Consider the following 26,216-nt stretch of genomic DNA (forward strand, 5'->3'; position numbering starts at 1 on the left):
ATATTTTAAAATAAAAATTTAAATCGTAAAAATTAACACATCAATTGCCATATCATTAAAATAAAATAAAACAATTATACTTACTTCGGAATCTCTCCATAGTCAGTATGCCACGTGGCTATCGAACCTCGGTAGATGCGACAAGTCAGTACGGCCCCTGGGAAAACTCGTTGGTCCGACCTCTTCCTCCTAAGCCTACTGGTGTGCCTCACCCTCCTGTTGTTGGGCATGCTCATACTGAGGCTGATACGCCTCATGCTGATGCTGATGCTCCGTGGGATCCATTATCTGTGATGTAGTCGTCTGAGATGTCGTCACCTCCGCATCATCACTCCTACTAATCCTTGTGCCCCCTTTCTCCATCTAATAACATGAGGGCGCGTAGCAACCTTTTCGGCCCGTGCACTACCGGTAGCGGTCTCCCTGCCTCCTCTAAGTCTGTCAGGCCTCTTAGACATATCTACATTATTTTAAAAAAGCAAAAAATCAATGATTTTTTAATTTGTAAACTATCACATTGCATTCAAACTCACTATAATCAACATTAACAATCCAATTTCTAGTTAATTTCATCATTAGCAATGCAAAAAATAAACAAATTTTCATTGAGACATTTTATCAAACACCTAAAGTGCAACTTTCAATCAACATAAAATCTAACAATTTCTAAACCCTAAACTACCACATTGGAGTGAAACTTACTCTAAACAACATCTAAACTACAATTCCTTACTTAATTCATCGGTAACAATCCTAAAAACTAACATGCAAACCAAATTTCTAAAATCTAAAAATGTAAAATTTCTCCAAAAAAAAAAACTAAAACAAAATTTAAACCAAAAAAAGCAATGCAATATGATAATCAACACTTACTTGATTTTGGGGTAGAAATTGACGTTGATTGGCGCAATAATGAAGAAAATCGCACTTAGAAATTGAATGGTTATGTGTCGGACTTTGCTGTTCTATAACAGCACGCAACATGACTTAACTTACGCTGGATTAAAACTTGTGTGACAGTACCGAGCATGACTTAAGTCACGCATGGATACTTACTTTTCATGTGGGAGTGAGCAAAAATTAATGGAGAAGAGCAATTTTCTCTTAATAAGTGTGACCCAATAACTAGATCCATGCACCTAAGAATACAAGATCACATTCTAAGGAATAGAGCCCCTTTAAATCATGCTCACAAATTTTCTCAAAGTGTGGTGGAGAAAGAAAAACAATAAAATGTGTATTAAAGTTTTTGAACTTTATGTCAAAATATTCTTTGAAACGTATCTTTATGTCAAAATTCTAGGAAGAAATTCTGGTGACTGTTCCAAGGCATCTCTACTCCTTATCTTTTGCACCCCATTAGTTTGTCATCGAGATTCTAGGCTGAGTAAATGAAACACACTCAAATATCACTTTTCTTTTTTAACAATACTCGAATATCACTTAATTAATTGATAATTTAATAATTATACTTTGAGAGTTAACAATTTTTTTCGCAATTCACAACTATATTTTGGATTTGGATTCTCTCCATTGAAAATTTTCTCAATTTTCAATCTTTATCTTTAAAATACAACAATTACTTTTTATTATAATTTAATTCTCACTTTCTCTCTCATGTTTGATGGTTGAGATTCCACTTAGGAAAACTTGAGAGAATTTTCAATGGAGGGAATCCCAATCCCTATATTTTACCATGCTGTTGTTGAAGTTGGTTTTGAAGTTTAATTTTAGTCTCACATTGCTCATATCTCTGAGTTGTTGAGTTTTTCAATATGTTAGAGTACCCTTATCTTTGAGCCCTTCATTATTTTTTGAATCTGCTCTTCACCCTGCACTTTTCACTCGCGCCCTGCAACCATGCCAAAAATGTCCTTACATTAGTTAACTAACGCATGTGTAAATCAAACATGACTTAATTTTACACATGCGTGACTTAAGTCACGCAGCATGAGTTAACTCACGCAGGTTATAAACCCAGCGTGAGTTAAATCACGCTGGTTTACATATCATATGGCTTTCTGTTCTCTTGCATAGAAGATCATTAGGAACTCAGAGAGAATGGTGGCATTTAATATTGGCTCTGGCAACCACAATTGATCACGACTCAACACATGGACCCAATTCATGCTCATTAGATGCGTACATATCTAACTATGCTACAATAAAAGACAAAAAAAATCTCAAGAATTTTAAACATGAATACGACCCATTAGATTTTTTTATGCTGTGAAAAGTCAATTTGCTGTTCCGTTCATAAACAATAAGAATCATATACAACTCAGTATTAAGTACTGTATCACAGTTTCTAGAAGATTATTATACAATGCAATCAAATTTCTTTTACGTAATATGATAGTACATAATGATTATATAATAGTGCTTTAATCAAGCTAAAAGGAAAATCAGAAGAGAAAATTGAAAAACAAAACTTTATGGACCTAAACTCATACTAGGCAAATATCAGCGTTATTTTCTATAATTACACAATTGCAAACTATGGTACACTCAATTTTTTTTTCTTGATATATACACAAAATTTTTGCTCCCATTTTCTATCTAAAAGGATTAAATCAGCTACAAGGTTCACAGTGTTTCTTCTCATGACTTGCACATTTGCATTTTTCCTTACAATCTGTGAGTATCTGCAAAAGGTGAAAGAAATTTAGTTAGACATTATAGATTTTGATGGAATTTAATCATTCAATGTGTTTATTCTTTTCATTTTTAGGGCAAAGGTATATAATTTTCTTGTACCTGAACTTGTTCTTGTAGGTCTTTAATGTACTCAACTGCCAAATCCAACATATCTGCTGTGCTTGTTTGCTGCCAAATTAGAAGTACTAAGTTACTGAAATGTATATAAACTATGTAGCACTGACACTTTACATTGAAGACATGTCTGCCGGACACATAGTCCAGTGTGTGACAAGTGGTGCTGAGACAGACACATGTGACATTCAATTACTTTCATTTTTTAAAGTTATTACAGGCGTCGGTATTATTAGTGTCATATCTGATATCTGTGTCTACGTTACTAAAATGCATATGAAGTTTCAATCAACATACTTTAAAATACCTTATCTGATTTTGGGAAAAGACCTTGCAGTTTCTTGATTCTGTCACTAATTCTGGTTCTTCTGACCTGAAATTTTCAGATTAACATATATGAAACTGTTGAATCACATAGGCTTAATAATAGTATGGTCGAGTAATGATAGATTTATAGTTGTTAGTAAATTTTACCCTCTCTGCAATGCTTCTTGGATGAGTTGCAAACCCTCTTTTCGCTCGAATTTTACAAGGAACAGAACCTTGAATTTGAAGAAAATTCTCCATAGATGTCATCTTAGTAGAAGAACTAGGAAGACTCAGATGACTGGTCAAACCAAGATTTTGATAGCCAAAATCTGCTTCTTGAGAGTCCAAACCATTTGAAGTAGAAAACATTATTTCATCTTCACTCTCTGTTTTGTGTGCATTGAATGCAGAATTGTCCCAAAATTCATTGGTGAAGCTAGGTATGTGACTTTTGGAGCTACCATTTTCATTTACTAGGTTTGTAGTTTGGTCACAATTTGGTTCTAAGCTTTGAATTCCATTTTCAGCTATTTGTGGCATCCTTTTCAAGCTAGTAGATGGCCTAGATGAGAAGTTAAGTGTACCATTTGAGATGCCATTGGCTTTAAAGCTTTCTACCTCTCTCAATGTCAATGTTGCAAGTCCTTCAATTCATAAAAGTATTCAAAATATCAAAATAAGTCAAACAGTTTGGTTTGATTTGATTTGATTTAATGCTAAATAACTTTCAAAGTGTAGTTAATTCACGTGTAGCACTGACACATGTCAATATCTCATACTGACACGACGTCAACACATGTGCTTACATTCAATCACGTTCATCAGTGTTATTGTCATGTCAAGTGTCCTATCCATGACAGTACTTCATATATTAAATTTGAACATTTTCATAATTTAACAGAGATGACCATAGCCGTTCATACAACGGACAAAACTCCTTTAGCGCTTATATTTTTCATTTACAGGACTCAAACCTGAAACCTTACTAATGATGAATCAAGTTCCTAGCTCCTTGGACCAACAAACATTGGTCCAATTGCTCATTTGTTTTTTCTTGGTTTCATACAAGAGAAGTATTTCAATTTAAATCATAACATTTATCTTTCAACTATATGAAAACATTAAGCCCTGTTCGGATATTGAGTTATTACATAGGAGTTAATCTATAAATTCTTATGCATAAGCTATTTCTACAATAAAAGATAGAATAAAATCAAATTTGTTTTCCTATAAGCTGTTTTTATAAGCTATCTAGGAGAGCTTAAGGAAAAAAGATGAAAACAACTTAAAAACATGCATAAGATATTTTCATAAGCTTGTCAAAATAGTCTGATAAGTGTGTATGCCAGTAGATAAGCTCAACAAGCCAATCCAAACATACCATAATTACTATAGGGTAAAAAGCACACGGTAAAATCTATAAAAGTATGCAAGTAAGAAAAAATTCATACCATTTTCATTAGAGAAAAACTCAGCAGGTGAACTCTTTTGCCTAATAAGACTGGAGCAATTCCTAACACCAATTTTAGATTGATTGGAATCATCTGATTCCATAGTATCAACTCCACCAAAAGAGCCATAAAAACCATTGCCAGAACCATTTGAAAAGCCTTGGTAAATCAACTCAGATCCACCATAAGAGTAATTACCATTCCCTTGAGCAACAGATTCACCTATTTCTTGCTTCACAGGTTTCACATCAAACTCTTGCAAATTTTCTTCAGAATTGTTCCATCCATTGTTGGATGATATCAACTTGGATAACATGGTATCCATTTCTGAACTTGTTGATGGAATATAACTCTCGTTTGTAAACGATTCTTCGTTGTTGATATAGTTTTGAGCGTTGTTGTCGATAAGGTTTGTAAACAAAGAGGTTGGAGTGGAATTATACCTCATTAGTAGTCCAGAATTTTGTTGTTGATAATGTTGTTTTGAATGAATAATACTTGAAGAATCCATTTCTTGGTTTCTTCTTAGCTCTTCATACATAGCACCCATCTTGCTTATACAATTATCTGCATAAAAAAAATTAAAAAAACATCTTTATAATTTCTACCTATAAGCTAAGCAACTTTTTGATTGCAATTTTTTACAATATATAAAATTTCAACATAAATCGGCGACTGCAATTTAAAACCTTTTTTGTGATAACGTCAGAGAGTTAAACTCATGGTTTTATATTGCGGTCTGCAACGGTAATTGCGTCTGAAATATATTTTTTTTTTTTTGAAGTCTTTACAATGACATCGTGATTGCAATTTCAACCACATGAGTCGCATTTCATCGCAATAGGAAAGTTTGCAGCATAACTACGACCACAACCATAATTTAAAACTAATTAGACTCAAACATCCAAAGGGTAATTCAACATGTTAGTTTACATCAATAAAAACAACTTACCTTAGAGAATCTTTCTTGATTTATGTGTCTTTTGTAATCAATACTAGCTTTTGAAACAAGAAAACTAAAAAAATCTTGAGAGGCTATATATGCAACTCAAATTTTTTGGTGAATTCAAATCCAAACTTCAAGTCCTTTAGCTTCTTGAGTCTGACAAAGAACTCTTAAATAAACACACAAACAGATGAGAGACAAAAGAGGAAGCAAAGAGGAGGCTAAGAAATTATTGTTGTCTTGTCTACCACTTGTGACATATATATATTTATCAAGTGTCTTGTTTAGTATTTAACCTTATGTTTCCACCATAATAACGATTTTACCTTGATGACTTAAGTGGCCTATAACTCTATATCACTGTGCCCTTCATTTTTTGCAGTTGACCATTAGAAATAATCAAAATTGGGGTCTTGACTTTATAGATCTTTTGTCTGTGATCATTTAATAGTGAAAGTGGACTTTAATAAAACTTATGTTGCTTATAATATTGTTAGACTTTGCATATCTATTATTTTATTTTTATTTTTATTTATTCTACCAAAATAAATTATTTAAATATCATTCTTTATTATTTTCTTACAATTAAAAGTTTAGATTAGGTAGATCTTGAGACTCACTAGATAAAAAAAAGTCTCACGGCTCAAAGATTATCTACGTAGATATGTACATATTACTCTCCTGCAAAAACATTAACAATAATATTTGAATTTACGCTATTGTAAAATATGAGCCGAATATATATTTTTTCCTTTTTAATTTCTCATATGTTTTTTTTTTATTGAGATTCAAACTTTAATTCATCACTAAATGAAAACATCTTCTATATTCGAAGCTTGATTCACTACATTTTCGAAGAAGAGTAGCCTCTTTCCCTAGACTCGCGGAGTCATAAAAATATTTGTTAGATCTTTATTCTTCAAATTAGTCAAACTACTAATTTATTAAATTTATTTAAAAAATTAAATTAATAAAAATATTAAATATAATGACGTAGCAATGGATAAGATATAGTGATGCTTTGCTTATGAACCAAGCGACGTTTGTGTAAACATTAGGACGATTGTGGTGCAAGGAAAATGTACGGTTGGTGTTCTTTGGTTGCAGCAAGGGGCACACCACCTTTTTTTTTTTGCTTTTAATTTTATTAGGTACGTGCATTATCCCTTGAAACTATTCTATCATGTATATTTTTTAAAAAATTGTCATTTTCATCAAGAGTTGATTAATGATTACCACATAAAGGTACTTTTCGAAAGGTTGGTGATTCTTGAACGTTTGTGGTTTTCCTTTCTTTGTTTGTGGTTATCTAAACTGAGGATGATATTATTATATGAATGAATTCAGAGCAGCCAACCAGCATGAGATGAAAGGTCTAAGAATTACACTCTTTGTTTGGTGTTCATATATTGTTTAAGATATAGGTTATGTTCACCTATGATCACAAATAATATAAGAGAAATGATATTTGAAAAATTATTTTGTGACAACTATCTTTTTATTATTCTCATTTGTTAAAAATAGTAGAGAAAGAAAAAGGAAGAAATATAATATAAGAATATAACGTGAGTATGAGAGAGATCTATCTAGAAAATGTCACAAAATAGTTGTGCAAATATCATTTTTCTAATATAATGAAGTGATTTATTTTAAGTGGTTAATAGATTTAGATTTTAGTTAAAGTCAAATTAATTGGGAGAATTTGAGTTAGATTTCTGAAATAATTATTGATCAGACTTTAATTGTTTTGGAGTCAAACTTTAAACTATTTGAGACTATTTTCTATAGAAACCGAATGGTTAAGACAAAACATCATTAAAATATAGTTTAAGATATATAAGTGATGGTTAATCCTAAAATGTAGGAGATTCAAATGAAATGGAAACATAATTTGCTACATAACAAATATTTGTTATCGTCTGTTACTATTCTATTACTCTCAAGTTGGAGTGTGGGGATTGTTAGTGATGGAAATATGTTGGCTCGAATTAGGCTTTTCAAAACATAAAAATGGCCTGATAGAAAAAAATTCAAGGCTATAGTCTACTCGGTCACCTATTATTATAAGCTTATTTTTCTCACAAGTTTGGCCTTTTTGCAAATCTATCATGGCTTGTAAGCTTATTTAAAGACATATTTCATATTATCACCTCCAAGTAAGGAATACGACACATATAACACTACTAGAAACTGTCGAATTTCCTGCGGATTTTCCTGCGCTAAATAATCCGCAGGAATACCTGAGGATTTACCTGAGGATTTCGTTACACTGACAACGTTTCCTGCAGATTTGGTAACCGCAAGAATATCCGCAGGTAACTATAACTTTTGATGCTGCTTTACATGCGGAAGATTTCGGACCACTCTTCCTGCGGATTTACCTGCGGATTTAGTAAATTTTTAATTTTTTAGTTTTTTCATGAAATATTTCGGGTATATTATTTTTTTCTCTCCTTATATAGTGAACATGATTTAAGTCCAAATTCAACGTCAAACTATTTTTGAAGTGTGACCAAACGTTCATCGTTGAAGCTCCGATCCAAACGTTCTTTGTTCATCGGCGATTAGATCCAAACCTTCTCAACTCGTTGAAGCTCGTTTCTCGCCACTCCTTGAAGCTACAATTTCCTTTATTGTTCGTCGCATCTGATTCCTTCATCGTTCTCGTCAATTCCTTCAACGTTGTTTGCTGAATCCGTTCTCCGCGTTGCATTTCCATCATCGACTTCGTACTCGCATCTTGCTCAGGTTATTATCGCTTACTGAATTGATTTTTAGTTGAATTGATTTTGTATATCATTTGTGCCATAATAATGTATAGATTGTTGATTTTTGTTCCTAATTTTGAATTGATGTGTTTTATCGTTGAAAGTGAAACTAATTTTGAAATTGATGTGTTTTTATCTACAACATACGATTCTCTTCAGTTTTTAGCTGCAAAGTGAAATTCCTCCAATTTTTGTTCAAAGTATGCATGCCAAGTGTTTGTGAAAATGTGTTTGTTCTGCTGTAGGTTGAAATCAGTGTATATGTATATGTATATTAATCTCGATCAAAGCATTGGCTGATGCAAGGTAGCTACTTTCGATTTGGTTGTATATGTATATGTATATTAATTTCGATTTTGATCAATTTCGATTTGGTTGTGATTGTAGCCGGTTCAGTGAAAAGAGTGTTGAGGATGTAGTTACAATTGCTACCAGTCATGAACGTGAAGAGATTCAAGCTGATCTTGAGGTATTTGAATGCTACAGTATTATGAATTGAATCGATTTTTTGTGATAATATTCAATTTTGTTATATTGTGTTCTTACTCTTGTGAATCAAATTGATTTACTGTGTTGATACATTTTTTTTTTCTTTTCGGTTTGTCATTTTCTTATGTGTTGAATCAGAACTACTCTTTTGATGTGTTCCTATTGATTTTGATTTTGAAATTGATGTGTAAACGTTGCTGCATTCCGTTAGAGACTTGTGTTGTTGATATTGTTGATCTGTAAACATAAGCTCAATTCATAACTTCCATATTGGTTCCTAATGATGTTGTTGATGTTTTGTTCCATTTGTAATAAGCAATTTTGAAATTGATGTGTTGTTGATGTGTATACATTGCTGCATTTCTATAACATTGTTGATTTACATGTAAACTTTGAGTAACTTTTTCGGATATAGATGAACTTATGTATTTTTGTTCTTACTGTTGTGATTGTTATATACCATGCGTTCCTATCTTCCTTGCTTACCTCAATCATTTTATGATTTAAAATGAGTAGTTGTTTTTAGTGCTGCGCTGCATGAGTGGTTACTGATAAAACTTGAAAATGAGTAGTCTAATATGATATGACCAAATGCTTGTGAGCTTATAAGCTATAAGCTAAGAAAATGTGACTTGCCAAACAGACCTTTTGTGTTGCAAGACAAAAATGCTAGTTTATAGCGTATAAGTTCGTATAATTGTCATTCTTTCACGAGCATGTATATCACGGCCTATTGAAAAAAAAAAATGTATTAACCTGCAATATTGTTATTGTTGCATGTATCTGATTTAAAGCTGAGGCCTGAGAGTGCAAATGTTGTTGCTGTTATATGCCCTTATTAGTCTATTTTGTAGCATGGTTTTAGTGAGATCCTCTTGAGCAATGCTAAGTGAATTTTAGTTTTGGTTTGAAGTTAAAAAGTTTTCCTTATTCCTTCCCTGTTTTTGTTTGTTTAACTTTCCGATTGTGGAATCCAATTCTGGTCATACAAAACTCTGTCATTGAAGGGAAGGTTTGGATGCGGTGAAGCATGCTGATGGGGCTGCTCGAAGTGGCAAGATATACTATGAAGGTGAGAGTGTGATCTGCAATGCTATATGTTTTCAGGTTCTGTTATTGTTGTGACCGTGCCTGACTCTCAGGTTTGATGAAATGATTGTGAGGAATTTGTATACTTGGTCTTCTATTATGCCAAATCTTAGGTTCAATTTGCTCTTAAACTCCATTAATTTGTTTTGATTTCGTTTTGTTTTTAAGTTGTTACTAGTTTTGATACTTTGACTTTGTTAATGATATTTGTTAAACCTTTTGTGCCATGGACTGTTAATAAATCTAATGTTAAAGTGCAGTGCAATCATAAGAATGAATATATCAATATTAGGGCTGCTATGATGTGTATGCACTCATCATTTTGAAATTGTATCCGTTTAACAAATATTGTACATTACAAGTGTATGTAGAACAGAAAGTGAGAAGCGGTTATGACTGGAATATATCAATATTAGGGCTGCTATGACGTGTAATATTGAAGTTCAAGCAACGGTTGAGGTAAAGGGCTTCTGAACGTTGGCGACTGACTCACGGTGGTGGGAGAGAGCTTGAAGCGGTAACACAATCAGCTTTTTGGTATATTGCTACTGCGATTTTTTTGAAGCTTTGTGGTTTTGATAATGTTACAGTATTTGTGCTTTAGTGTTTACTATGGTTGTCAAGAATCTTGTGATTGACTTTTGATTTCATGTGTCACACAGCCATGTTGCCAGATGAAATGGGCCTTGGCAAAACAGTTCAGGTGTGTTCTTTTTTTTTCTGTTCATTTCTCTAATTTTGTTTGTAAGATTTAACATTTTAGAGTAAGATATGTCATATGTTTTTGCTTTTAGGCAATCTATTACAACCTGCTGCTAAAGAATGACAGATTGTAAGCACTCTTCGAGTGAGTGTATACTCCTTAGAGGGAAGAGAGTTTCATGGAGGGGAATAGAGAGTTTCATGGAGGAGAAGAGAGTTTTCTTATCAAAAATAGCTTTAGGTGGAAAAATCTGATGTTTGTTGCTTGAAATGCGAACCAACACTTGATGCTTACAGGGACACCTCTTCAAAATGATCTACATGTATGTATAACTTAGTGTTGTGTGGCTGTTTCAAGTTACCAAACAAATCACTGGAATATTTTATGATAGCAACTTTGAATCTGTAAGCCACTAAGGTGGTGTTAGTGTAAACATTCTATTGAAATTTCAGTGTTTTTGAAGGTTGTGCCTATGATTATGACAAGGTTGTATAGTACAAGTAGTTTGTTATGTGTTTGCTCACATAGACTTTGATTTGTCCTAGTTGATAAAATCCTATTGTAAAGTCAATTAAAAGGTTTTTAATAAATAATTTATATTATATTTTCATTGTTCTGCAATGCAATGAAATGCTCAACATTTTTTAAAATATAAATCCATTTCCTGAGGATTTACCTGGGGAACACTGGTTCCTGCGGATTTTCTTGTGCCGTTTGCTGCGGAAGTACCTGCCGATATGTTCCAGAAAACATACAAACGGGCAGGTTATCTCTAGAATAACTGCACGAATTTTCCTGCGGAATTTCCTTGGAAAATATCCGTAGGAAAGTTTCCTGCGGTTTCCAAAATCCTAAGGTAACAATTACCCACGAAGGTTATACCTGAGAACCTAAATCCTTGGCAAAATCCGCAGGAAACAGGTTTCCTGCAGAAATTTCACCCAAATCCGCAGGTAATTCCGCAGGAAAATAGAGAGTTTCTAGTAGTGTAAATAGACAAACATAGGTCAATGATATTACTTTTTATTTGATATATTTGCCATGGTTATCGACTGCTAGTATTCTATTCCTCCTCCTAAAGTTGGAGTGTGAGGAATACTAGTAATGGAAATATGTTAGACCGAATTAGACTTTTCAAAACCTAAGAATGGCTTGATAAACATATTATAAACATATTTAATATTAAGAAATATGACACATTTAAACAAACAAACTAGTTTTTTTTTTTAGTAAAAATAGGTCAATGACATTGCTCTATATTTTGATATATTTAACATGAAATTTAGAGCACTTTATATGTTAACCTATTTTATTTATATTCTATAATAATATATTTGAATATTTCAATAATTAATGTAAAGCCCTAAAGATGAAAAAAAGTAAGGGGAGGGAGTGAAGTGTTGGTTTCTTTCGTTTGGATCTCTTTAGTAAGATACAACAAATGTTGAAAGTAATAAGACAAAGGAAGAGAGATGGCACAATATGTTTACTCTGGTTCAACTCATAATTTTGGATTACGTCTAATTAAGGGTGGGAATAAGTTAAATAAACATTAAAATAAACATTAAATATACTTACATTGACCTCGACCCATATCCTGCATGCCACATGTTTACCGAAGTGAGGTAAAAGCGTGGGCACAGTAGGCCCTCCTCCATAGCCATTCGGTCCGGCCTCGTACTCCACCCTCGGCACCCCCTGAGCATGACCCCCACCCTCCTGCTCAATATCAGGCTGCTCCTGATGATCCTCATACTGATGTTGTTGATACGCATCAAAATGATATTGTTGAGGCTCCTCATAATAAGTGTGATTCTGCGTTTGTTGACACTGCTCATAATTCTACTGATACTGTGCTGGGTCCACCGTCTGGGATCGACCCGTCTGTGATGATGAGTCCCTCGCAGCATCAACCCTACCAACTCCAGTGCCCCCCAGTTTGCCTCTCCCTCGACCAGCCAAAGGAGGGCGTACTGCTTGCTTCTCCCTCCGTGCACTACTAGTAGAATTTTGTACTCTCCCTAACCTAAGTCTGCCACTCGTCACCTCAGGTAGCCTCTGAGACGTATTCCTCCGAGACATATCTGCATAACATTTCAAAAAGCAAAAAATCAATGAGACATTTTCATACGGACATTGTGTCATTTCCAACAATTCAACAACAACAACACTTATATTTGGGCAGTGTCACTAACAATCCTAAAAACTAACATGCAAGCCAAATTTTTAAAAACCTAAAAATGTCTAATTTCTTCAAAAAAAAAATCACAAAATTTCAACAAAAAATAAGCAATGATGTAGAATAAGCAACACTTACTTGTTCAATTGCGTGATTTGATGATGATTTGCTTGAGTTTGGTGAAAATCGCACTTGCGGGGAGATTTTCGAATTTTGGATGTTTTGGAAAAATGAAGGTTATGTATTTGTTGCTGTCATATAACACTTAAGTCACGCAGCGTGACTTAAGTCATGCAGAGACCTATTAGGTGCGTTAGTTAACTCACACAGTGTCGGTTAACTAACACAGGGGTATACTTGTCATTTCAGTTGGGCGTGAGCAAAATGTGTTAGGAGAAGAGAAGAATTCTTCTTTCAAAATAAAAAAATAAAGCCCAGATTTTCTTAAAAAAATAAAATTAAATTAAAGCCCAGATTCAGTTACGATAGGTTTCACCGAATTCCTTGAATCAGGGATAAGAAGACAAAACAGCTGAGTCTCACTCAAAGAGTTCGCAAGTTTCCCAGCTGTATTAGCCGTAATTGATAAACTAATCAACTTTTCTTTAATGCTTCGATTTAATAAGGAAAATAAAATAGGTTTAATAGTCAAAGTTTGAAAATTACATAAGCATAATACAGTATAAACTCTTTAATTTAATACTCGGTAAATTAATAAACTCTCTAAAATAATAAATTTGTCCGGTCCCGACTTGGGCCAATGTAAAAAATTGAAAAACTCGATAAAATAATAAGATAATAATTTTTCGGGAGATCCCTTTATAATTTTCGGTCCCAAGAAAATCATAAATTAATAATTCATAGAAACTGAAAAAAATATATTAAGAATACATTGAACACATTTGTTCCTCTTATTTACATTTACTGTACTTCAAAAGTTATTATTGATTTCCAATGCATATGAACATAGTAGTTACTAATTTACGTTGAGTCCCAAGGTTCGCTGCAACGTAATTCTAAGAGGCATAGACTAATTTACCTTTTTGTTTGGTATGTACAGTATAATTACTTAAAAACTCTTTAAATTAATAATTATTAATTTATCGATAAATTAATAACTCTCTAAATTAATAAATTTCTCCGGTCCTGACATTATTAATTTATAGAGTTTTAACTGTATATAAAAATAAAATTTAAGTTATTAAAAAATACATAAAATTTAGGCTAAATTGCATTTTTGGCCCCTTAACTATTTAGGTAGTATCAGTTTGGTCCCTTAATTAAAATTCGATTTATCTTGGTTCCTTAACTTCTCTCTGTTACACAGTTTGGTCCTTTCCGTTAGTTTTAATTCAAAAACGTTAGACTTTCTTCATTTTCTTCTCCTCTTTTTTCATCTTCATATCATCTCCATCAACCTTCAACAATAAGAATCCCAAAAAAATTCTAGAAGAAAATGAAGAAAACCTAACGTTTTTGTATTAAAACTAACGGAAATGACCAAAATGTGTAACAGAGAGTAGTTAAAGAACCAAAATAAATTGAATTTTAATTAAGGGACCAAAGCGATACTACATAAATAGTTAAGGGACCAAAAATGCAATTTAACCTAAAATTTAAGTTGTAATAAGCATTAAACATAAATTGAAGTAACAGAGCTTTGGCTAAAAAACTTGAGATGGTACTTAAAAAAGAAAAAAAAAATCATATTTTACAACCGTTATGAATTATAAAAATTATAAAATATCAGAAGGGAGAATTTCTTTTGTGATAGTACAATTATTAATTTGGAGAATTTTTTAATTTGACAGGACAATATAAAATCACCTCAAATTAAAAGGTATGTTAACCTCCATTAAACATCCAAGTATAAACACGACAAATATCATGCACACCATTTTGCAGGGGGTTTGAGACCGCTGAAAAGTTAAACCGTTGCAAAATTATTTATAATCTTGTAAAATGGATTATTGGTTTTTTTTTTCTTTTCAGGTGTAGTTTATGAAAAGCTTCCGAACGATTCGTCATTTGATGAAACTCATTAGTCACACTTGGTTATATTGACTCATACTATAGTAATGAAAAAAATTCAGATACTTAGTATACTATTATTTGAAAGAATGTTAATATGCAAATTGTTATGTTAATTTTTTTTTTCTTTTCAAGTAAAATGAATATAAAATCAAAGGGTGTTTGAACTCAATTACAAGAAGGCAACCCTAGAGAATGGGAGGCCTAAGCTATCCATATGCAAGCAAGACATTATGAAGGATCATTATTAGCGAAGGCATCAACAACAACAAATTTCCGTCCAAAAAATATGAGAACAACAAGTCAACCTAAACTTCCTTCAAGAAAAGTCAACCTAAACTTTTTTTAAGGAAAAAGTCAACCTAAACTTAAACACCAATTGGACCACCTATTTTTAAGAATCCAAAGGCACCGACAACTTTCCCTTCAAAGCATAAATTGCTTGTTGAGAATCACTCTCTACCTTTAAGTTTTTGCTTGGACTTGAACCTTGAAAATTGAGAGTCTTCAACTCCTGTAATTTCTTAACTGAATCCACTTGAACATCCAAACCCAATACTTTCATTCATAGTTTTGAAAACCGGACCGAACCGACCGATTAAATCGGTCCGACCGGGAACCCATGGGGTGACCGGTTCGAGTTACTTAACGGATCGGCCGTGTAATCAAATCCGCTTAAACCGGTGTGACTCGGTCAAAACCGGCAAGAACCGATGAACCGGCGGTTGGACCGGTTTGATGTAAAGCAGACATTCAATTAAATTAAGGGAAATGTTAACTTGTGCCCTCAAGGCACAAGTTAATGAGTCAAATATAAAAACTTTTTATTGAAATTCGTGTATTGTATTTAATTTGTTGACTTTTAATTAGTTGAATGCACAAATATTAATAGAATATTTCTATTTTAGGATTGCTTAACATGTGCCCTTAGGGCACAAGTTAACATGACCCTTAAATTAATATTACCAAAAAATGGCCAGGCTGTGTGTTGAACACGCTTAATTACAAAGCTTTCGCATTACCATTACGTCATTTACATCTTTTGTAATCTAATTGCATCTTATAATTAATATAGTAATAACTAAGCACACTTTTATTGAGGTGAACCAAGCACCACTTGTTTTTCAAGGAACTCAGCACACACATAAATTCAATATCAACGTCTCAGATATTTTAATAAATATTTTTTACTTGATTACAACTATCTTTTCAACACATTTTTTTTAGGGTTGTACTTGACATTGTCATTTTTTTAATATTTATTTTAATATATCTCATAAAATATATATTCAACTAAATTCAAGGGTCCTAAAACAAAAAAATCAAGGGATATCTATCAAGTTGTTTTTATTTATGATATAAAGATGTGCTTCTATTAAAGGTAAAAAAATTTTTATTTGAGTTCAAAGTAATTCGGTTCAGTCTAACTTAACACAAATATTTTTTTATATATAGACCGAATCATATAACTGAGTCATCCGATTCAATCCGATTCAGTCATGCGGTTCGACTAGTGACCCGCTGGTTCAACCATTGACCCAGTACCCTTACCGAGTCGACCACCGGTCCGGTTTTTAAAACTATGCTTTCATTTTCTAAAATGAGTCGTTTAAGATTATTACATGAAACTAAGGAATTTATTACATACTCCCTCCAGTCACTATTATAAGCAAAAATTAACTTGTTAGATTCATTTAATAAATGATGTATTTAGTCTATATTATTGATCAAATACATCATTTATTGAATGAATCTAAAAAACTGACTTCTGCTTATAATAGTGATCGGAGGGAATATTTGATTAAAGGTTAAATAAGCTGAGTGTTAAACTTTTTCTTGAGGAAAGTTTGCTAAGCATACTTATTAAAAATTGATAAATAAAAAATATTGTACTGAGAATATTGTATAATTTAGGAATTAAAAGTCTTTTAGTTTATTTATTTTAATTTCATCTAAAAATTCTAATTTTTTTATTGTCTGTTTCGTAAGTATTGTTACTCGTTAAATTAAAACTTCATTCAATCGTCCTCGTGAGCTTAGCTCATTTGGTTGGGACAATGCATAAAATATGCAAGGTCCAGGGTTCAAACCCGGCCACTACCAAAAAAAAAACTTCATTCAATCGTATTTTTGGTTGTATTGTACATATGACAAGAATGAAGTTGAATGAAGTTCAAATAAAATGATTTTTTTTTTTGAAGTTATTAAAAACTGATGGATTTTTTTAGTTAATTATCATTAGACTTGGATCGAATGGACTTGATTCATTGGGTGGCACTGTCCAGAACTTTGATATTCTATATATATATTTTTTTATATTCTATATATAATACTTAGAAAAATCCCAACATCAAATTTGACCTCTTACGAAAATTCTAAAAACTAACTTGGTCCCCTGGATTTGTCTTACAGATGAAGCTGTTAGTACCTTTTTTTTAAAACATATATACTTAAGGGTTATGATAGAAGACACCTTTTGTGAAGGTGTCTTTTATCAAGTTACTCTATGAGCATTTGTTAAAAGACACCAACTACTTTTTATGAAGGTGTCTTTTATCAAAGTTATAACTAAAAAAGTGAAAATCACACCTTGAGGTGTGACTTGATAAAAGACACCACACTACTTTTTATGAAGGTGTCTTGTAACATAACCCTATACTTAAATATGATCACAGTAGAATATAATTAAATATCTATAAAAAAAATATCTTAAACCAAAAATATTTTAACAATTTTTTTATTAAATACGTAATAAATATTAACTAGGATTGACCTCGTAAAATATCCTACTCTGTTTCAACCCTTCACAAAAGGACTAAACAAATTGGATAAGAATAGGGATCCGTTTGGATTGGCTTTTGCAAAGCCAAAATCAATTCTATACAGTTCCAAAAGCAATTCTACAATATTCCAACATGTTTGGTTTGACTTTTTAGAATTGTTTTTATCCTCCAAAAGCAATTCTCTATGAAGCTACAAATCCTAGCTTCTAGCTTTTCTAGAATCAATTCTCCAATAAATTTTATATTTTATTATTACAACCTATTATTTTCCTTTATTGCTCTTTATCAATTCTCTTTCTTTATCAATTCTCCTTTAACTATGTCTATTTTAGTAATTATATATTCAAAAGCAATTTTGATCAAAATCATCCAAACAACATTCTGTTTTTTTAATCAATTCTACATAATTGTATCCAAACATAAATCAATTCTCTCAGAATCAATTCTGTCAGAATCAATTCTATCAGAATCAATTCTGTCAGAATCAATTATATTAAAAGCTGAACCAAACACACACTAGGAAGGTGCAAACATGTATAAGTCTCAATCTTCTTTATTAAAATCTAAAACCACAGCTGCCGCAGAAAGCAATGCAGCAGCATGCATGGATAAGAACAAAACAATAAAGTCCAATGCAAGTTGAGTTTCATATGTATCCAATGACCAATGTCCCATTAACATCAGCAGTTAGACTAGTATTAAACTTATATAAATAAGAAAAATTAATTTTTTTGTAAATAAATATAAATATTTATCAATTTTTTTATTTTCATTATGTAATCTTTACGTGTGTTAGTTGATGTGTTTTTATTTTCATTATGTAATCTTTACGTGTGTTAGTTGATGTGAGGGAAAAGAGGAAAATATCTACCCACGAGTTTGATGAAATCCAAATCCAATAGTATACAGCACTACACGTTGACTCGAGTCTTGCGTCTTAACGTATTCATAATTTTCTCTTGTCCTTTTTTTTTGTTGAAGAACCCATGTCCTTCTTTTATGTAAAAATAAATAAAATCTTATAAATTTAATTTTATTAGTAATATAATAAGTTTAAGTTTTATTTAAAAAAAATACGTGTAGTAGTTTTTTTTCTAAATGGAAAAAGGGACTAATCAAGCCCAAACAACACAAAGGAGAACAAAGAAAGTAAAACGAACAAAAACTATAAAGTCTCAAAAAATGAGAACAAAACTCCTACAAGGAAAAATGGCAAAGGAGGAAAAATCAAGAAAATATTTGAAGGTTCTATCCGGAACTAACAATGTCAACCATATTTAGCAAAAGAGAAATGATATTTGCAAAAGCAATTTGCGACAATTTTTTTTCTCTTACTCACATTATGTTTTTACTTTTTCTTTCTATTGCTTTGGTTTTTATGTCAATATCTACTTTTCTTTATACATTCATGGTTGTCCCAAAAGTTGTCACTCAGATGATTGTTGAAATAACACACACGTCTTAGCAAAATCATAAGCTGTTTTATTTTATTTTTGGTTGAATCAAGAGAAGGACATGCATAGGGAGAATCTCATACATCTCAACTAAGTTGACACCCCTAAAAAACCCCATCCTTTACCACCAACCACATAAAATAAATATTACTAAAAAAAGATAGAAAAAGTATGTTGGGGGGGTGGGGGGGTGGCGGCGGCGGCGGCGGCGGCAGCGGCCTGACCCTCAGGAACAGAAAAACAGTAGAAGAACAAACTAAGGAAAACGATACATGGCCAAACCACAACAATTCTGAAAAAAAGTCCTCCCTAATGAAATAAGGTAAAGCAGTCCACCACAAAGAGCCTCGAATAGAATGCCCATGGTTGGCAAGCTTGTATGCACATCCATTGCCCTCTCGAAAGGTATGCGAAGAGTTGACCTGAATGCCAGAGTGAAGACAATTATGCCATCTGTCCCAAAGCCGAATAGGAACAACAGTAGACGCTTTGATGAACCCGTAAAGCTCTGACTCATAAACCGAAAATGCTCCCATGTTATTAGTAAAAGTTCCCAATAAAGTGTCGCGGTTGTCCCTGAAGATTCCACCACACGCCGCATGAAAGACAATTACTGAGCCATTCGTATTCACTTTTACCCAGGGGGTCGTAGGTGGCTTTCAAAACACAACAACTATCTCCTTAAATCGACGATAATGAGGTGGGATCGAGAAGGTGTCAAGAATCAAAGAATCAGAATGAAGACAATGGCTAGTAGAATTGTGACCACTCAAAGTAATTGAATATGAAATTTTTACCTTAGCTGCATACAACGACATCTTATCAGAAGAAAACAAATTGTGTGCAAAGTATGAATAATAGAAGTAGTCGATAACTCCAAGAGACTTCTATTGCTCAAGCACGCAGGCAAGAGACTTCCAATGCTCAAGGGGAACCCTAAGAAACTTATGTTGATCAATCACGACTAAATGAGACCTTTGGTGCTCAAGTTTTCACCTTTTTATGCATGCTTGAATGATTGGAGTGCGAATATGTATGATATATAAGTTGTGGTGAGGTGAGATCAAAATAATATATTAAGTTTAATGCTTTCCAAAAGGATAACACCCTTCAAGACCAATATCAAATGTGTGGGTTTGCCTCCGTGAAGCACACGTTCTATACTAGTAAGTTGCGGTGTGGTAATTTCATTTACCCGATTGTTATTCTTTTGGGTTTAACTTAACTAAATTAAATTTAATAAGATTAGAATAAATTTAGAAGCAATGATTGGAAAATATCTAAATGATAGATTTGAGTAAGAGTTACTCGCCCAATTGATTTGAAAGTTTTATAAGATACAATTGGAAATGTTCCTACCTAAATAACTATGTTTTGAGGGTTCATCCCCAACTAGAAAATCTTCCAACGAGATTTTCTGAATCAATGCTTGAAGGTCATTTGATTTGAATAAAATAGTGGGAGCGTATTTAATTAAATGCCAAATTAAATATGTTATTATCATGATACTTATTTTGTATATTTTAAAATTGTAGATGGAATCTAATGCATCAAACAACATTTTGTGATCAATCCTTGAGAAGGACAAATTGTCTGAAACTAACTTTTTTGACTGGCACCGAAACATGAGGATTGTCCTCAAACATGAAAAGAAGTTTTATGTGCTTGATAAACCTCTTCCATAAGAGGCACCACCTGTTGGAGCTCTCAGGGCTGAGAGGGATATAGTAAGCATCTCAATGATGTCGTGGAAGTCTCTTGTATCATGCTTGCAACGATGACCTCTGAGCTACAAAAACAACACGAGAACATGGCTGCGTTCGATATGATCGAACACCATAAGACTCTTTATTAAGAGAAGGCTAGGCATATGTCGTTCTAATATGCTTTTAATCTTAAGACTTACAATCCATTGTATTCCTTGACTTGAAATTGTGATCTACCTTATTTGCAACCTAAAGTATAGTTTATTTATTTCCCTTTCTTCATAAAGCTTCATCTGGACTTATGAAATGAGAATCAATGTTGAACACCAATTTTAAACTTTCTGATATAGCTATTATGAGGTGCTTTTGAACTGCAATTATGTTCGTACGATGTGCATTCTAAAGTGCTTCTGGTATCTATTTTGAATTTCATTTTTATTGAATAATTATGTTCCTCCGAATGACATGGATCAAAATTTGATATTATATTCCCTTCATCAGTCTCGCTATTCAATTTTGTAGTGCCCATGAGACGCTTCTAATCTCATTATGAAGTATTCTAATCATTTTGAAGTCTTTCTTAGCACTTGGTATCGTTGAGATTCATGTTTATTTTGATATCTATGCATTTGTAATATCTTTTTCTAAAGAACACTTGAAGAAACTTTTTAGAGAACAACACATATCAGAATCACTCTGATCTCTTTACTTTAATGAAGTTTGTTATCTTTAAACATCAACTTAAGAAGGATTTTGTGATTTTCCTTAGCAACTCTATTTTTTCTATCATGAAATTTTTACATTCTCTTGTCTCATACACTCATATTCTACATTCATCTGTTTGAAAACTCTTAAACATTGATTGTGACTTGAAACTTTTTGATAGTAACTTATATTAAGGAAATCTTTGTTAGAATGTGATTTTTTAGGCTTCTCCAATATGGGGAAATTTGAATCTAAAGGAAAGATTGTGGTCTTTCATCTCTAATTTAGAACATGAGGTTTGTGAGTAAAAAATTTCATCTTCAATTGACAACTTGTCAAGAATGAAAGGAGAATCAAATGTTGAGTAGATTATAGGATCAGATTAATATCAAAGGGTTGATTAGCTCAACATATCAAGAGAAATTCTAATATGATCACATGACCAAATAAAAAGTGTTTGGTCACTCACACAAAAAGAAATATTTTTTTAATAATAAAGAGGAAATTGATAAAAAAATGATTAAATATTTTAAATACCATCTTTTTATGTGTGTGTCCAAACACTATTGATTTGGTCCTGTGACCATGGAAGAATACCTCACATATCAAAGGATGATAAAAGATTAATTGGGTCATCCTATTTATTGGAAAATTGCAATTGATTTGATGGTTTAAAGATAAAATTTTGAGGGTCAACACATGTGATGTGCATTTCTGTGTAATGCCTTATTAGGGGGTTAGATATTTTGTGTGATGTTTTAGTGGAGAGCTGATTGTATTCGAATAATTTAATTTGTAGGATCATGCATAATATTGTATAAAAAATTTGGGACAAAAAAATGATGATTAGGATGTTTTTCTTTCTTTTTCGACTTTTATATCTTCAAGATTTATTCTATAACATTGTGTCGTATGCTGATTTTATTTGTATGGTTTTGGTTAATGGAAGTTGACTTGTTACACCGATATTTTAGATACCAAAGAAGAATTTCAAGATTGATGTTGTTTGGCAAGGTGAAACGTCTATGGGGAAAATAAGGTTTTGCAAATAAAAAAACATTTATAATAAAATCAGTCTTGCTATTTATTTTATTTGTATTAGTTAACTTCGGATGTTGTTTACATTTGAGGAGGTGGTTTTTCTCACACTAGTTATAAATAATTAACTATTGTTAAGTTTTAAATGAAATTATTTTATTAATTTCATTTATATTATTTTTTGTTAAATTAGCAATGAACATTATTTTGAGAATAAGTTATTGTTTTCTCATCATACCTAGAAGAAACTACTTATTTCCATTGTATTTATTTTGAGCAATATTTTCATGCATGAATTGTACAACACATTTATTGTACAACATTTTCCAAAAGATATTGTTGTTGCTGATAAAAACAGGTCTTATAACATTAAATCTTATGATATCTATATCAAAATTGTATAAAGTTGTGTAAAAGGAAAGATTTACACGAAAGTTATTAAGGAAAATGCTGTCTCTAGACACACAAGGAAGAGAGTTTGCTACTGCAATGTCATCCATACTTTAATACTAAAGAAGTTTTATTGGAAACTAGAAAAATACAGATGAATTTATACAATTTGTAAAATTATTGAGGGAAAATCAATACTCAAGAGCACTTATGATGATCGAACTGTTCAACCAACCCGCAATCTTAAAAAAAACGAGCACATCAAATTATAAACTTCAAAAGACGAGGTGTAGGTTCCTTCTCAAGACTTTCGAACATCGTGTCCAAAACTCGATGTACTGCAAAAAAAACGCTATGTTGTAGCACAAACGTAAGCCAAATCTTCATCATCTTACAAAATTTTTTGAATTATAAATGTTGTAACCTGCAGAGATAAGCAAGGAAATATATCTTCTTAAATTTAGAACAACGTAACTTTCACATGAAATTGTGCTAATCACATACCCAACAAAATGAATAACAAGAAAAAAAAAAGAATTAAGTAGGAAAAAAGTCCAGTTCAAATAACCAAAACTCCTCAAAAAATAAGAATAGAGAAACTCACGGTTTTTGATATTTCATTTCCGATTTCCATGTTGCTCAAGCACAATGGAATCATCTCGCTTAAAATAAGGTAACCTAAGACTTCTTTGGTGTTGACATGTGAATATAAAGTAACAACAAAAGGAAATTATTAGAATTGGAAAAATCCAAATAAAAATGGTAAGTATGTAGTAAAAACCGAAAAAAATAATAATATATAATCATGCTAAGAGCTTAAATAGTTCGAAAATTTTAATTCATTAATGATGTATTTGAATTCTACAATCTCAATTTGTATTAAAAATGTTGTAATAAATACCCAAACATAGAAGAATAAAAGTAAGACTTGATAAAAAGAAAATCAAACTAATGGTACTATTAGTAAAATGATATAGAGTTTGCATGGTAAAGAACCTCACTATCAACATTGGGATTCGCATAACCTTGTACATAAATAAGTAGACACCCATAAGAGAAATTGAACAAAAATTTGGTGAAACGTACAAATATTTTACTTTTGGGATTTAAAATTCAACCTTGACAAGTATTTAAATAAATTATTGTTCTAAACAGCAAAACGAAAACAAGAATTATGAGAAACAAAAAAAAAAAAAAGATATATAAAATCATTTCACATAATTGTTTGGTTTAAATCAAAATAATACAAAATTTAGCTACAAGTATAGTTTGCACTATGATAGTGATCAAATTTATAGATTTATACATTTCAACTTTAAGTGAACACTTACTTTGTAAATTGATAATGGTGTTTTGGTATTTCGTCGATTTGATATGATGATAAGAAAATATCACTATCAAAGGTTGTATTTCCACATGGTTGTTTGGTGTTGGATGAACATAAATCACAAACATTATTTCACAACAAGTGTAATGCTTGATAGATTATTTATATACAAACATGATAATAAAAAAAAGTATTTTCTCCTAATATTATTATTAGTAATGAGAAACTAACAATTAATATGGTCAAAGTTCTTTTAAAAAATATTAATATGGCCAAAGTAATTAATATGGTCAATTTTTCAAACCTATTCACCTAAAAAATTAAAACTTTTCAAACCTATTATATAGTATTTATTTTATTAAATAAGAACACATTGTAATTTTTTCTAGGAAAACACGCTGTAAATGGTAAATGTAGAATTTGATTCAAAGAATAAAACATAAGATCTATTGTATTTTGAATTTAAAATATAATGTAATGTAATATAATAATTTCTTCTAACAATATCTTTTTGAAGAATTCGTAAAATATATATCTAATATCTTATATTTATATTATATTACAAAATTGGAAGTTTTAAATAATTCCTTTTGACTGAATTTTAATATATTGACTAGATCATGAAAAATATTTGAAGAATGTTTTTATGAGAAATAATTATAAAATATTTAAGATATTATATTTTATAATAAAATTTTTTATTGAGAAATAATTTATATGTTAGATGAATTATAATTAGTAATATTTGTCTATGTGAGCTTAGCTCAATTGACAGGGACATTACATTATTTGTGTTGGGGTCGGGGTTCGAACCGCTGACACCCTACTTATTCACCTTAAAAAAAATGAATTTCTAACCACTAGACTACTTGACGAAAAATTAGTTATATTTAAACAATGAATATGGTAAAGACATGCACTGACATTATCTTCTTTATACTTTTATTTGGTAAGGAACAGTAGAAAGGGATATGTCTGGTGAGAACGGTTGAGTCACAACGGTTGTGTAGAATGCTCCGATGATCGGTAACTGCTTTTGGCGTGGTGGCGAAGCGTCTTCTGTGGTGGAACGAAAGGTGCCTGCAGACACGTTAACACTTTGATGATCAAGTCAGTATTAGAACTGAAAGAAAAGTCTTCGGAGAGTTATGAAAAGTGTTGTGTACCTTGAGGGTGAAGCAAGTTCATCCTTATATAAGCGCGCTTTTGACATAATCGTCTCCGGGTTATGCGGTGTGTGATTAGGTGCGGGAAAGGACACATGTAGCGTGATCTCGGCAAGGAGGTGTGCTCCAGTGTGGCACAACGCGAACATGTTGGCGTGCTCCTTTGAGTGCGAAGCCTTGAGGCGGCGTAATATTGTACACGTGTAGCCGTGTGACTTGTCCAGCAGTTCCCCCCCCCCCCCCCCCCCCCCCAAGCCGTTGAAGTAACACCCCATTTCCCGATGATAATTATTAAATAATAAGAATAAATTTAATAATTAGGATGTTACAAAACTTCACATGATATCACATTATAGCATAAATTTTCCTTTTAAATAATAATTTCAACAGCAGAAAACAATTCTTTGATATCATTAATAAAAATTTCTCTTGTCATTCAACATCGAAATATAAATAACTATAGTTCTCAAGATTCAAACTCAAAGATAAATAAATTCATCATCAACCCCAACCCTGGTGTTACATATCAGAGCTCATATTCGACTACATGTCTAATCATCACTAAAATAAAATTGACGAAAGATAAGTCCCGTCGCAACCTTCTAGGCGTCCCGCGTCCTAAGTATCTGTAGCCCACGGGTACAGACACCATAAATACAACAACAAGAAAGGGGTGAGAAATCCAGCCATAACATATTATAAGGAAACATTCACAATATTAAAATATCATAAGAACAATATTTCACCATTACAAGATCATCAACATCTATTATTCTTTCTCAACATGTCGTATATCACACCAACACATTACACTTCACATTTAAAAATATCAAGAACAAGTTCGTCATTTAAATGCATATGGACTCATTCCTAAGACCTATATGAATGTGGTACCATATATACCTATCAC

General features: G+C 32.0%; 1 protein-coding gene and 1 long non-coding RNA gene across 6 annotated transcripts; one reads left to right on the forward strand and one right to left on the reverse strand.

Moving 5' to 3' along the window:
- Nucleotides 1–2,418: 2,418 nt before the first annotated feature.
- Nucleotides 2,419–5,715, reverse strand: LOC146936463 (transcription factor bHLH130-like). Of its 3 annotated transcripts, XM_085751290.1 has the most exons (7): nucleotides 5,587–5,715; nucleotides 5,485–5,532; nucleotides 4,533–5,099; nucleotides 3,247–3,725; nucleotides 3,080–3,145; nucleotides 2,758–2,826; nucleotides 2,419–2,645 (listed from the first exon to the last, which is right to left on the reverse strand). In XM_085751290.1, exons 3-7 carry the CDS (start codon nucleotides 5,080–5,082, stop codon nucleotides 2,574–2,576), a joined length of 1,236 nt encoding a protein of 411 aa, XP_085607416.1. In that variant the 5' UTR covers nucleotides 5,083–5,099; nucleotides 5,485–5,532; nucleotides 5,587–5,715; the 3' UTR covers nucleotides 2,419–2,573. The 3 variants fall into 3 exon arrangements, with proteins under 3 accessions (XP_085607416.1, XP_085607415.1, XP_085607417.1); XM_085751289.1 differs by having other exon boundaries at nucleotides 5,485–5,715; XM_085751291.1 differs by lacking the exons at nucleotides 5,485–5,532; nucleotides 5,587–5,715 and adding an exon at nucleotides 5,237–5,370.
- Nucleotides 5,716–7,656: 1,941 nt separating this feature from the next.
- LOC146936464 (uncharacterized) lies at nucleotides 7,657–11,137 on the forward strand. 3 transcript variants are annotated; one of them, XR_015030625.1, is made up of 7 exons: nucleotides 7,657–7,793; nucleotides 7,941–8,226; nucleotides 8,634–8,715; nucleotides 9,743–9,937; nucleotides 10,187–10,341; nucleotides 10,487–10,527; nucleotides 10,619–11,137. It is a non-coding gene; the product is annotated as an uncharacterized LOC146936464 (long non-coding RNA). The 3 variants fall into 3 exon arrangements; XR_015030623.1 differs by having other exon boundaries at nucleotides 9,743–9,807; nucleotides 10,196–10,361; XR_015030624.1 differs by having other exon boundaries at nucleotides 9,743–9,807; nucleotides 10,201–10,361.
- Nucleotides 11,138–26,216: the final 15,079 nt, after the last annotated feature.

Source organism: Medicago sativa, chromosome 3 (genome assembly GCF_051527215.1).
Source record: "Medicago sativa cultivar Bolivia chromosome 3, Bolivia_mono, whole genome shotgun sequence".
Taxonomy (NCBI): Eukaryota; Viridiplantae; Streptophyta; class Magnoliopsida; order Fabales; family Fabaceae; genus Medicago; species Medicago sativa.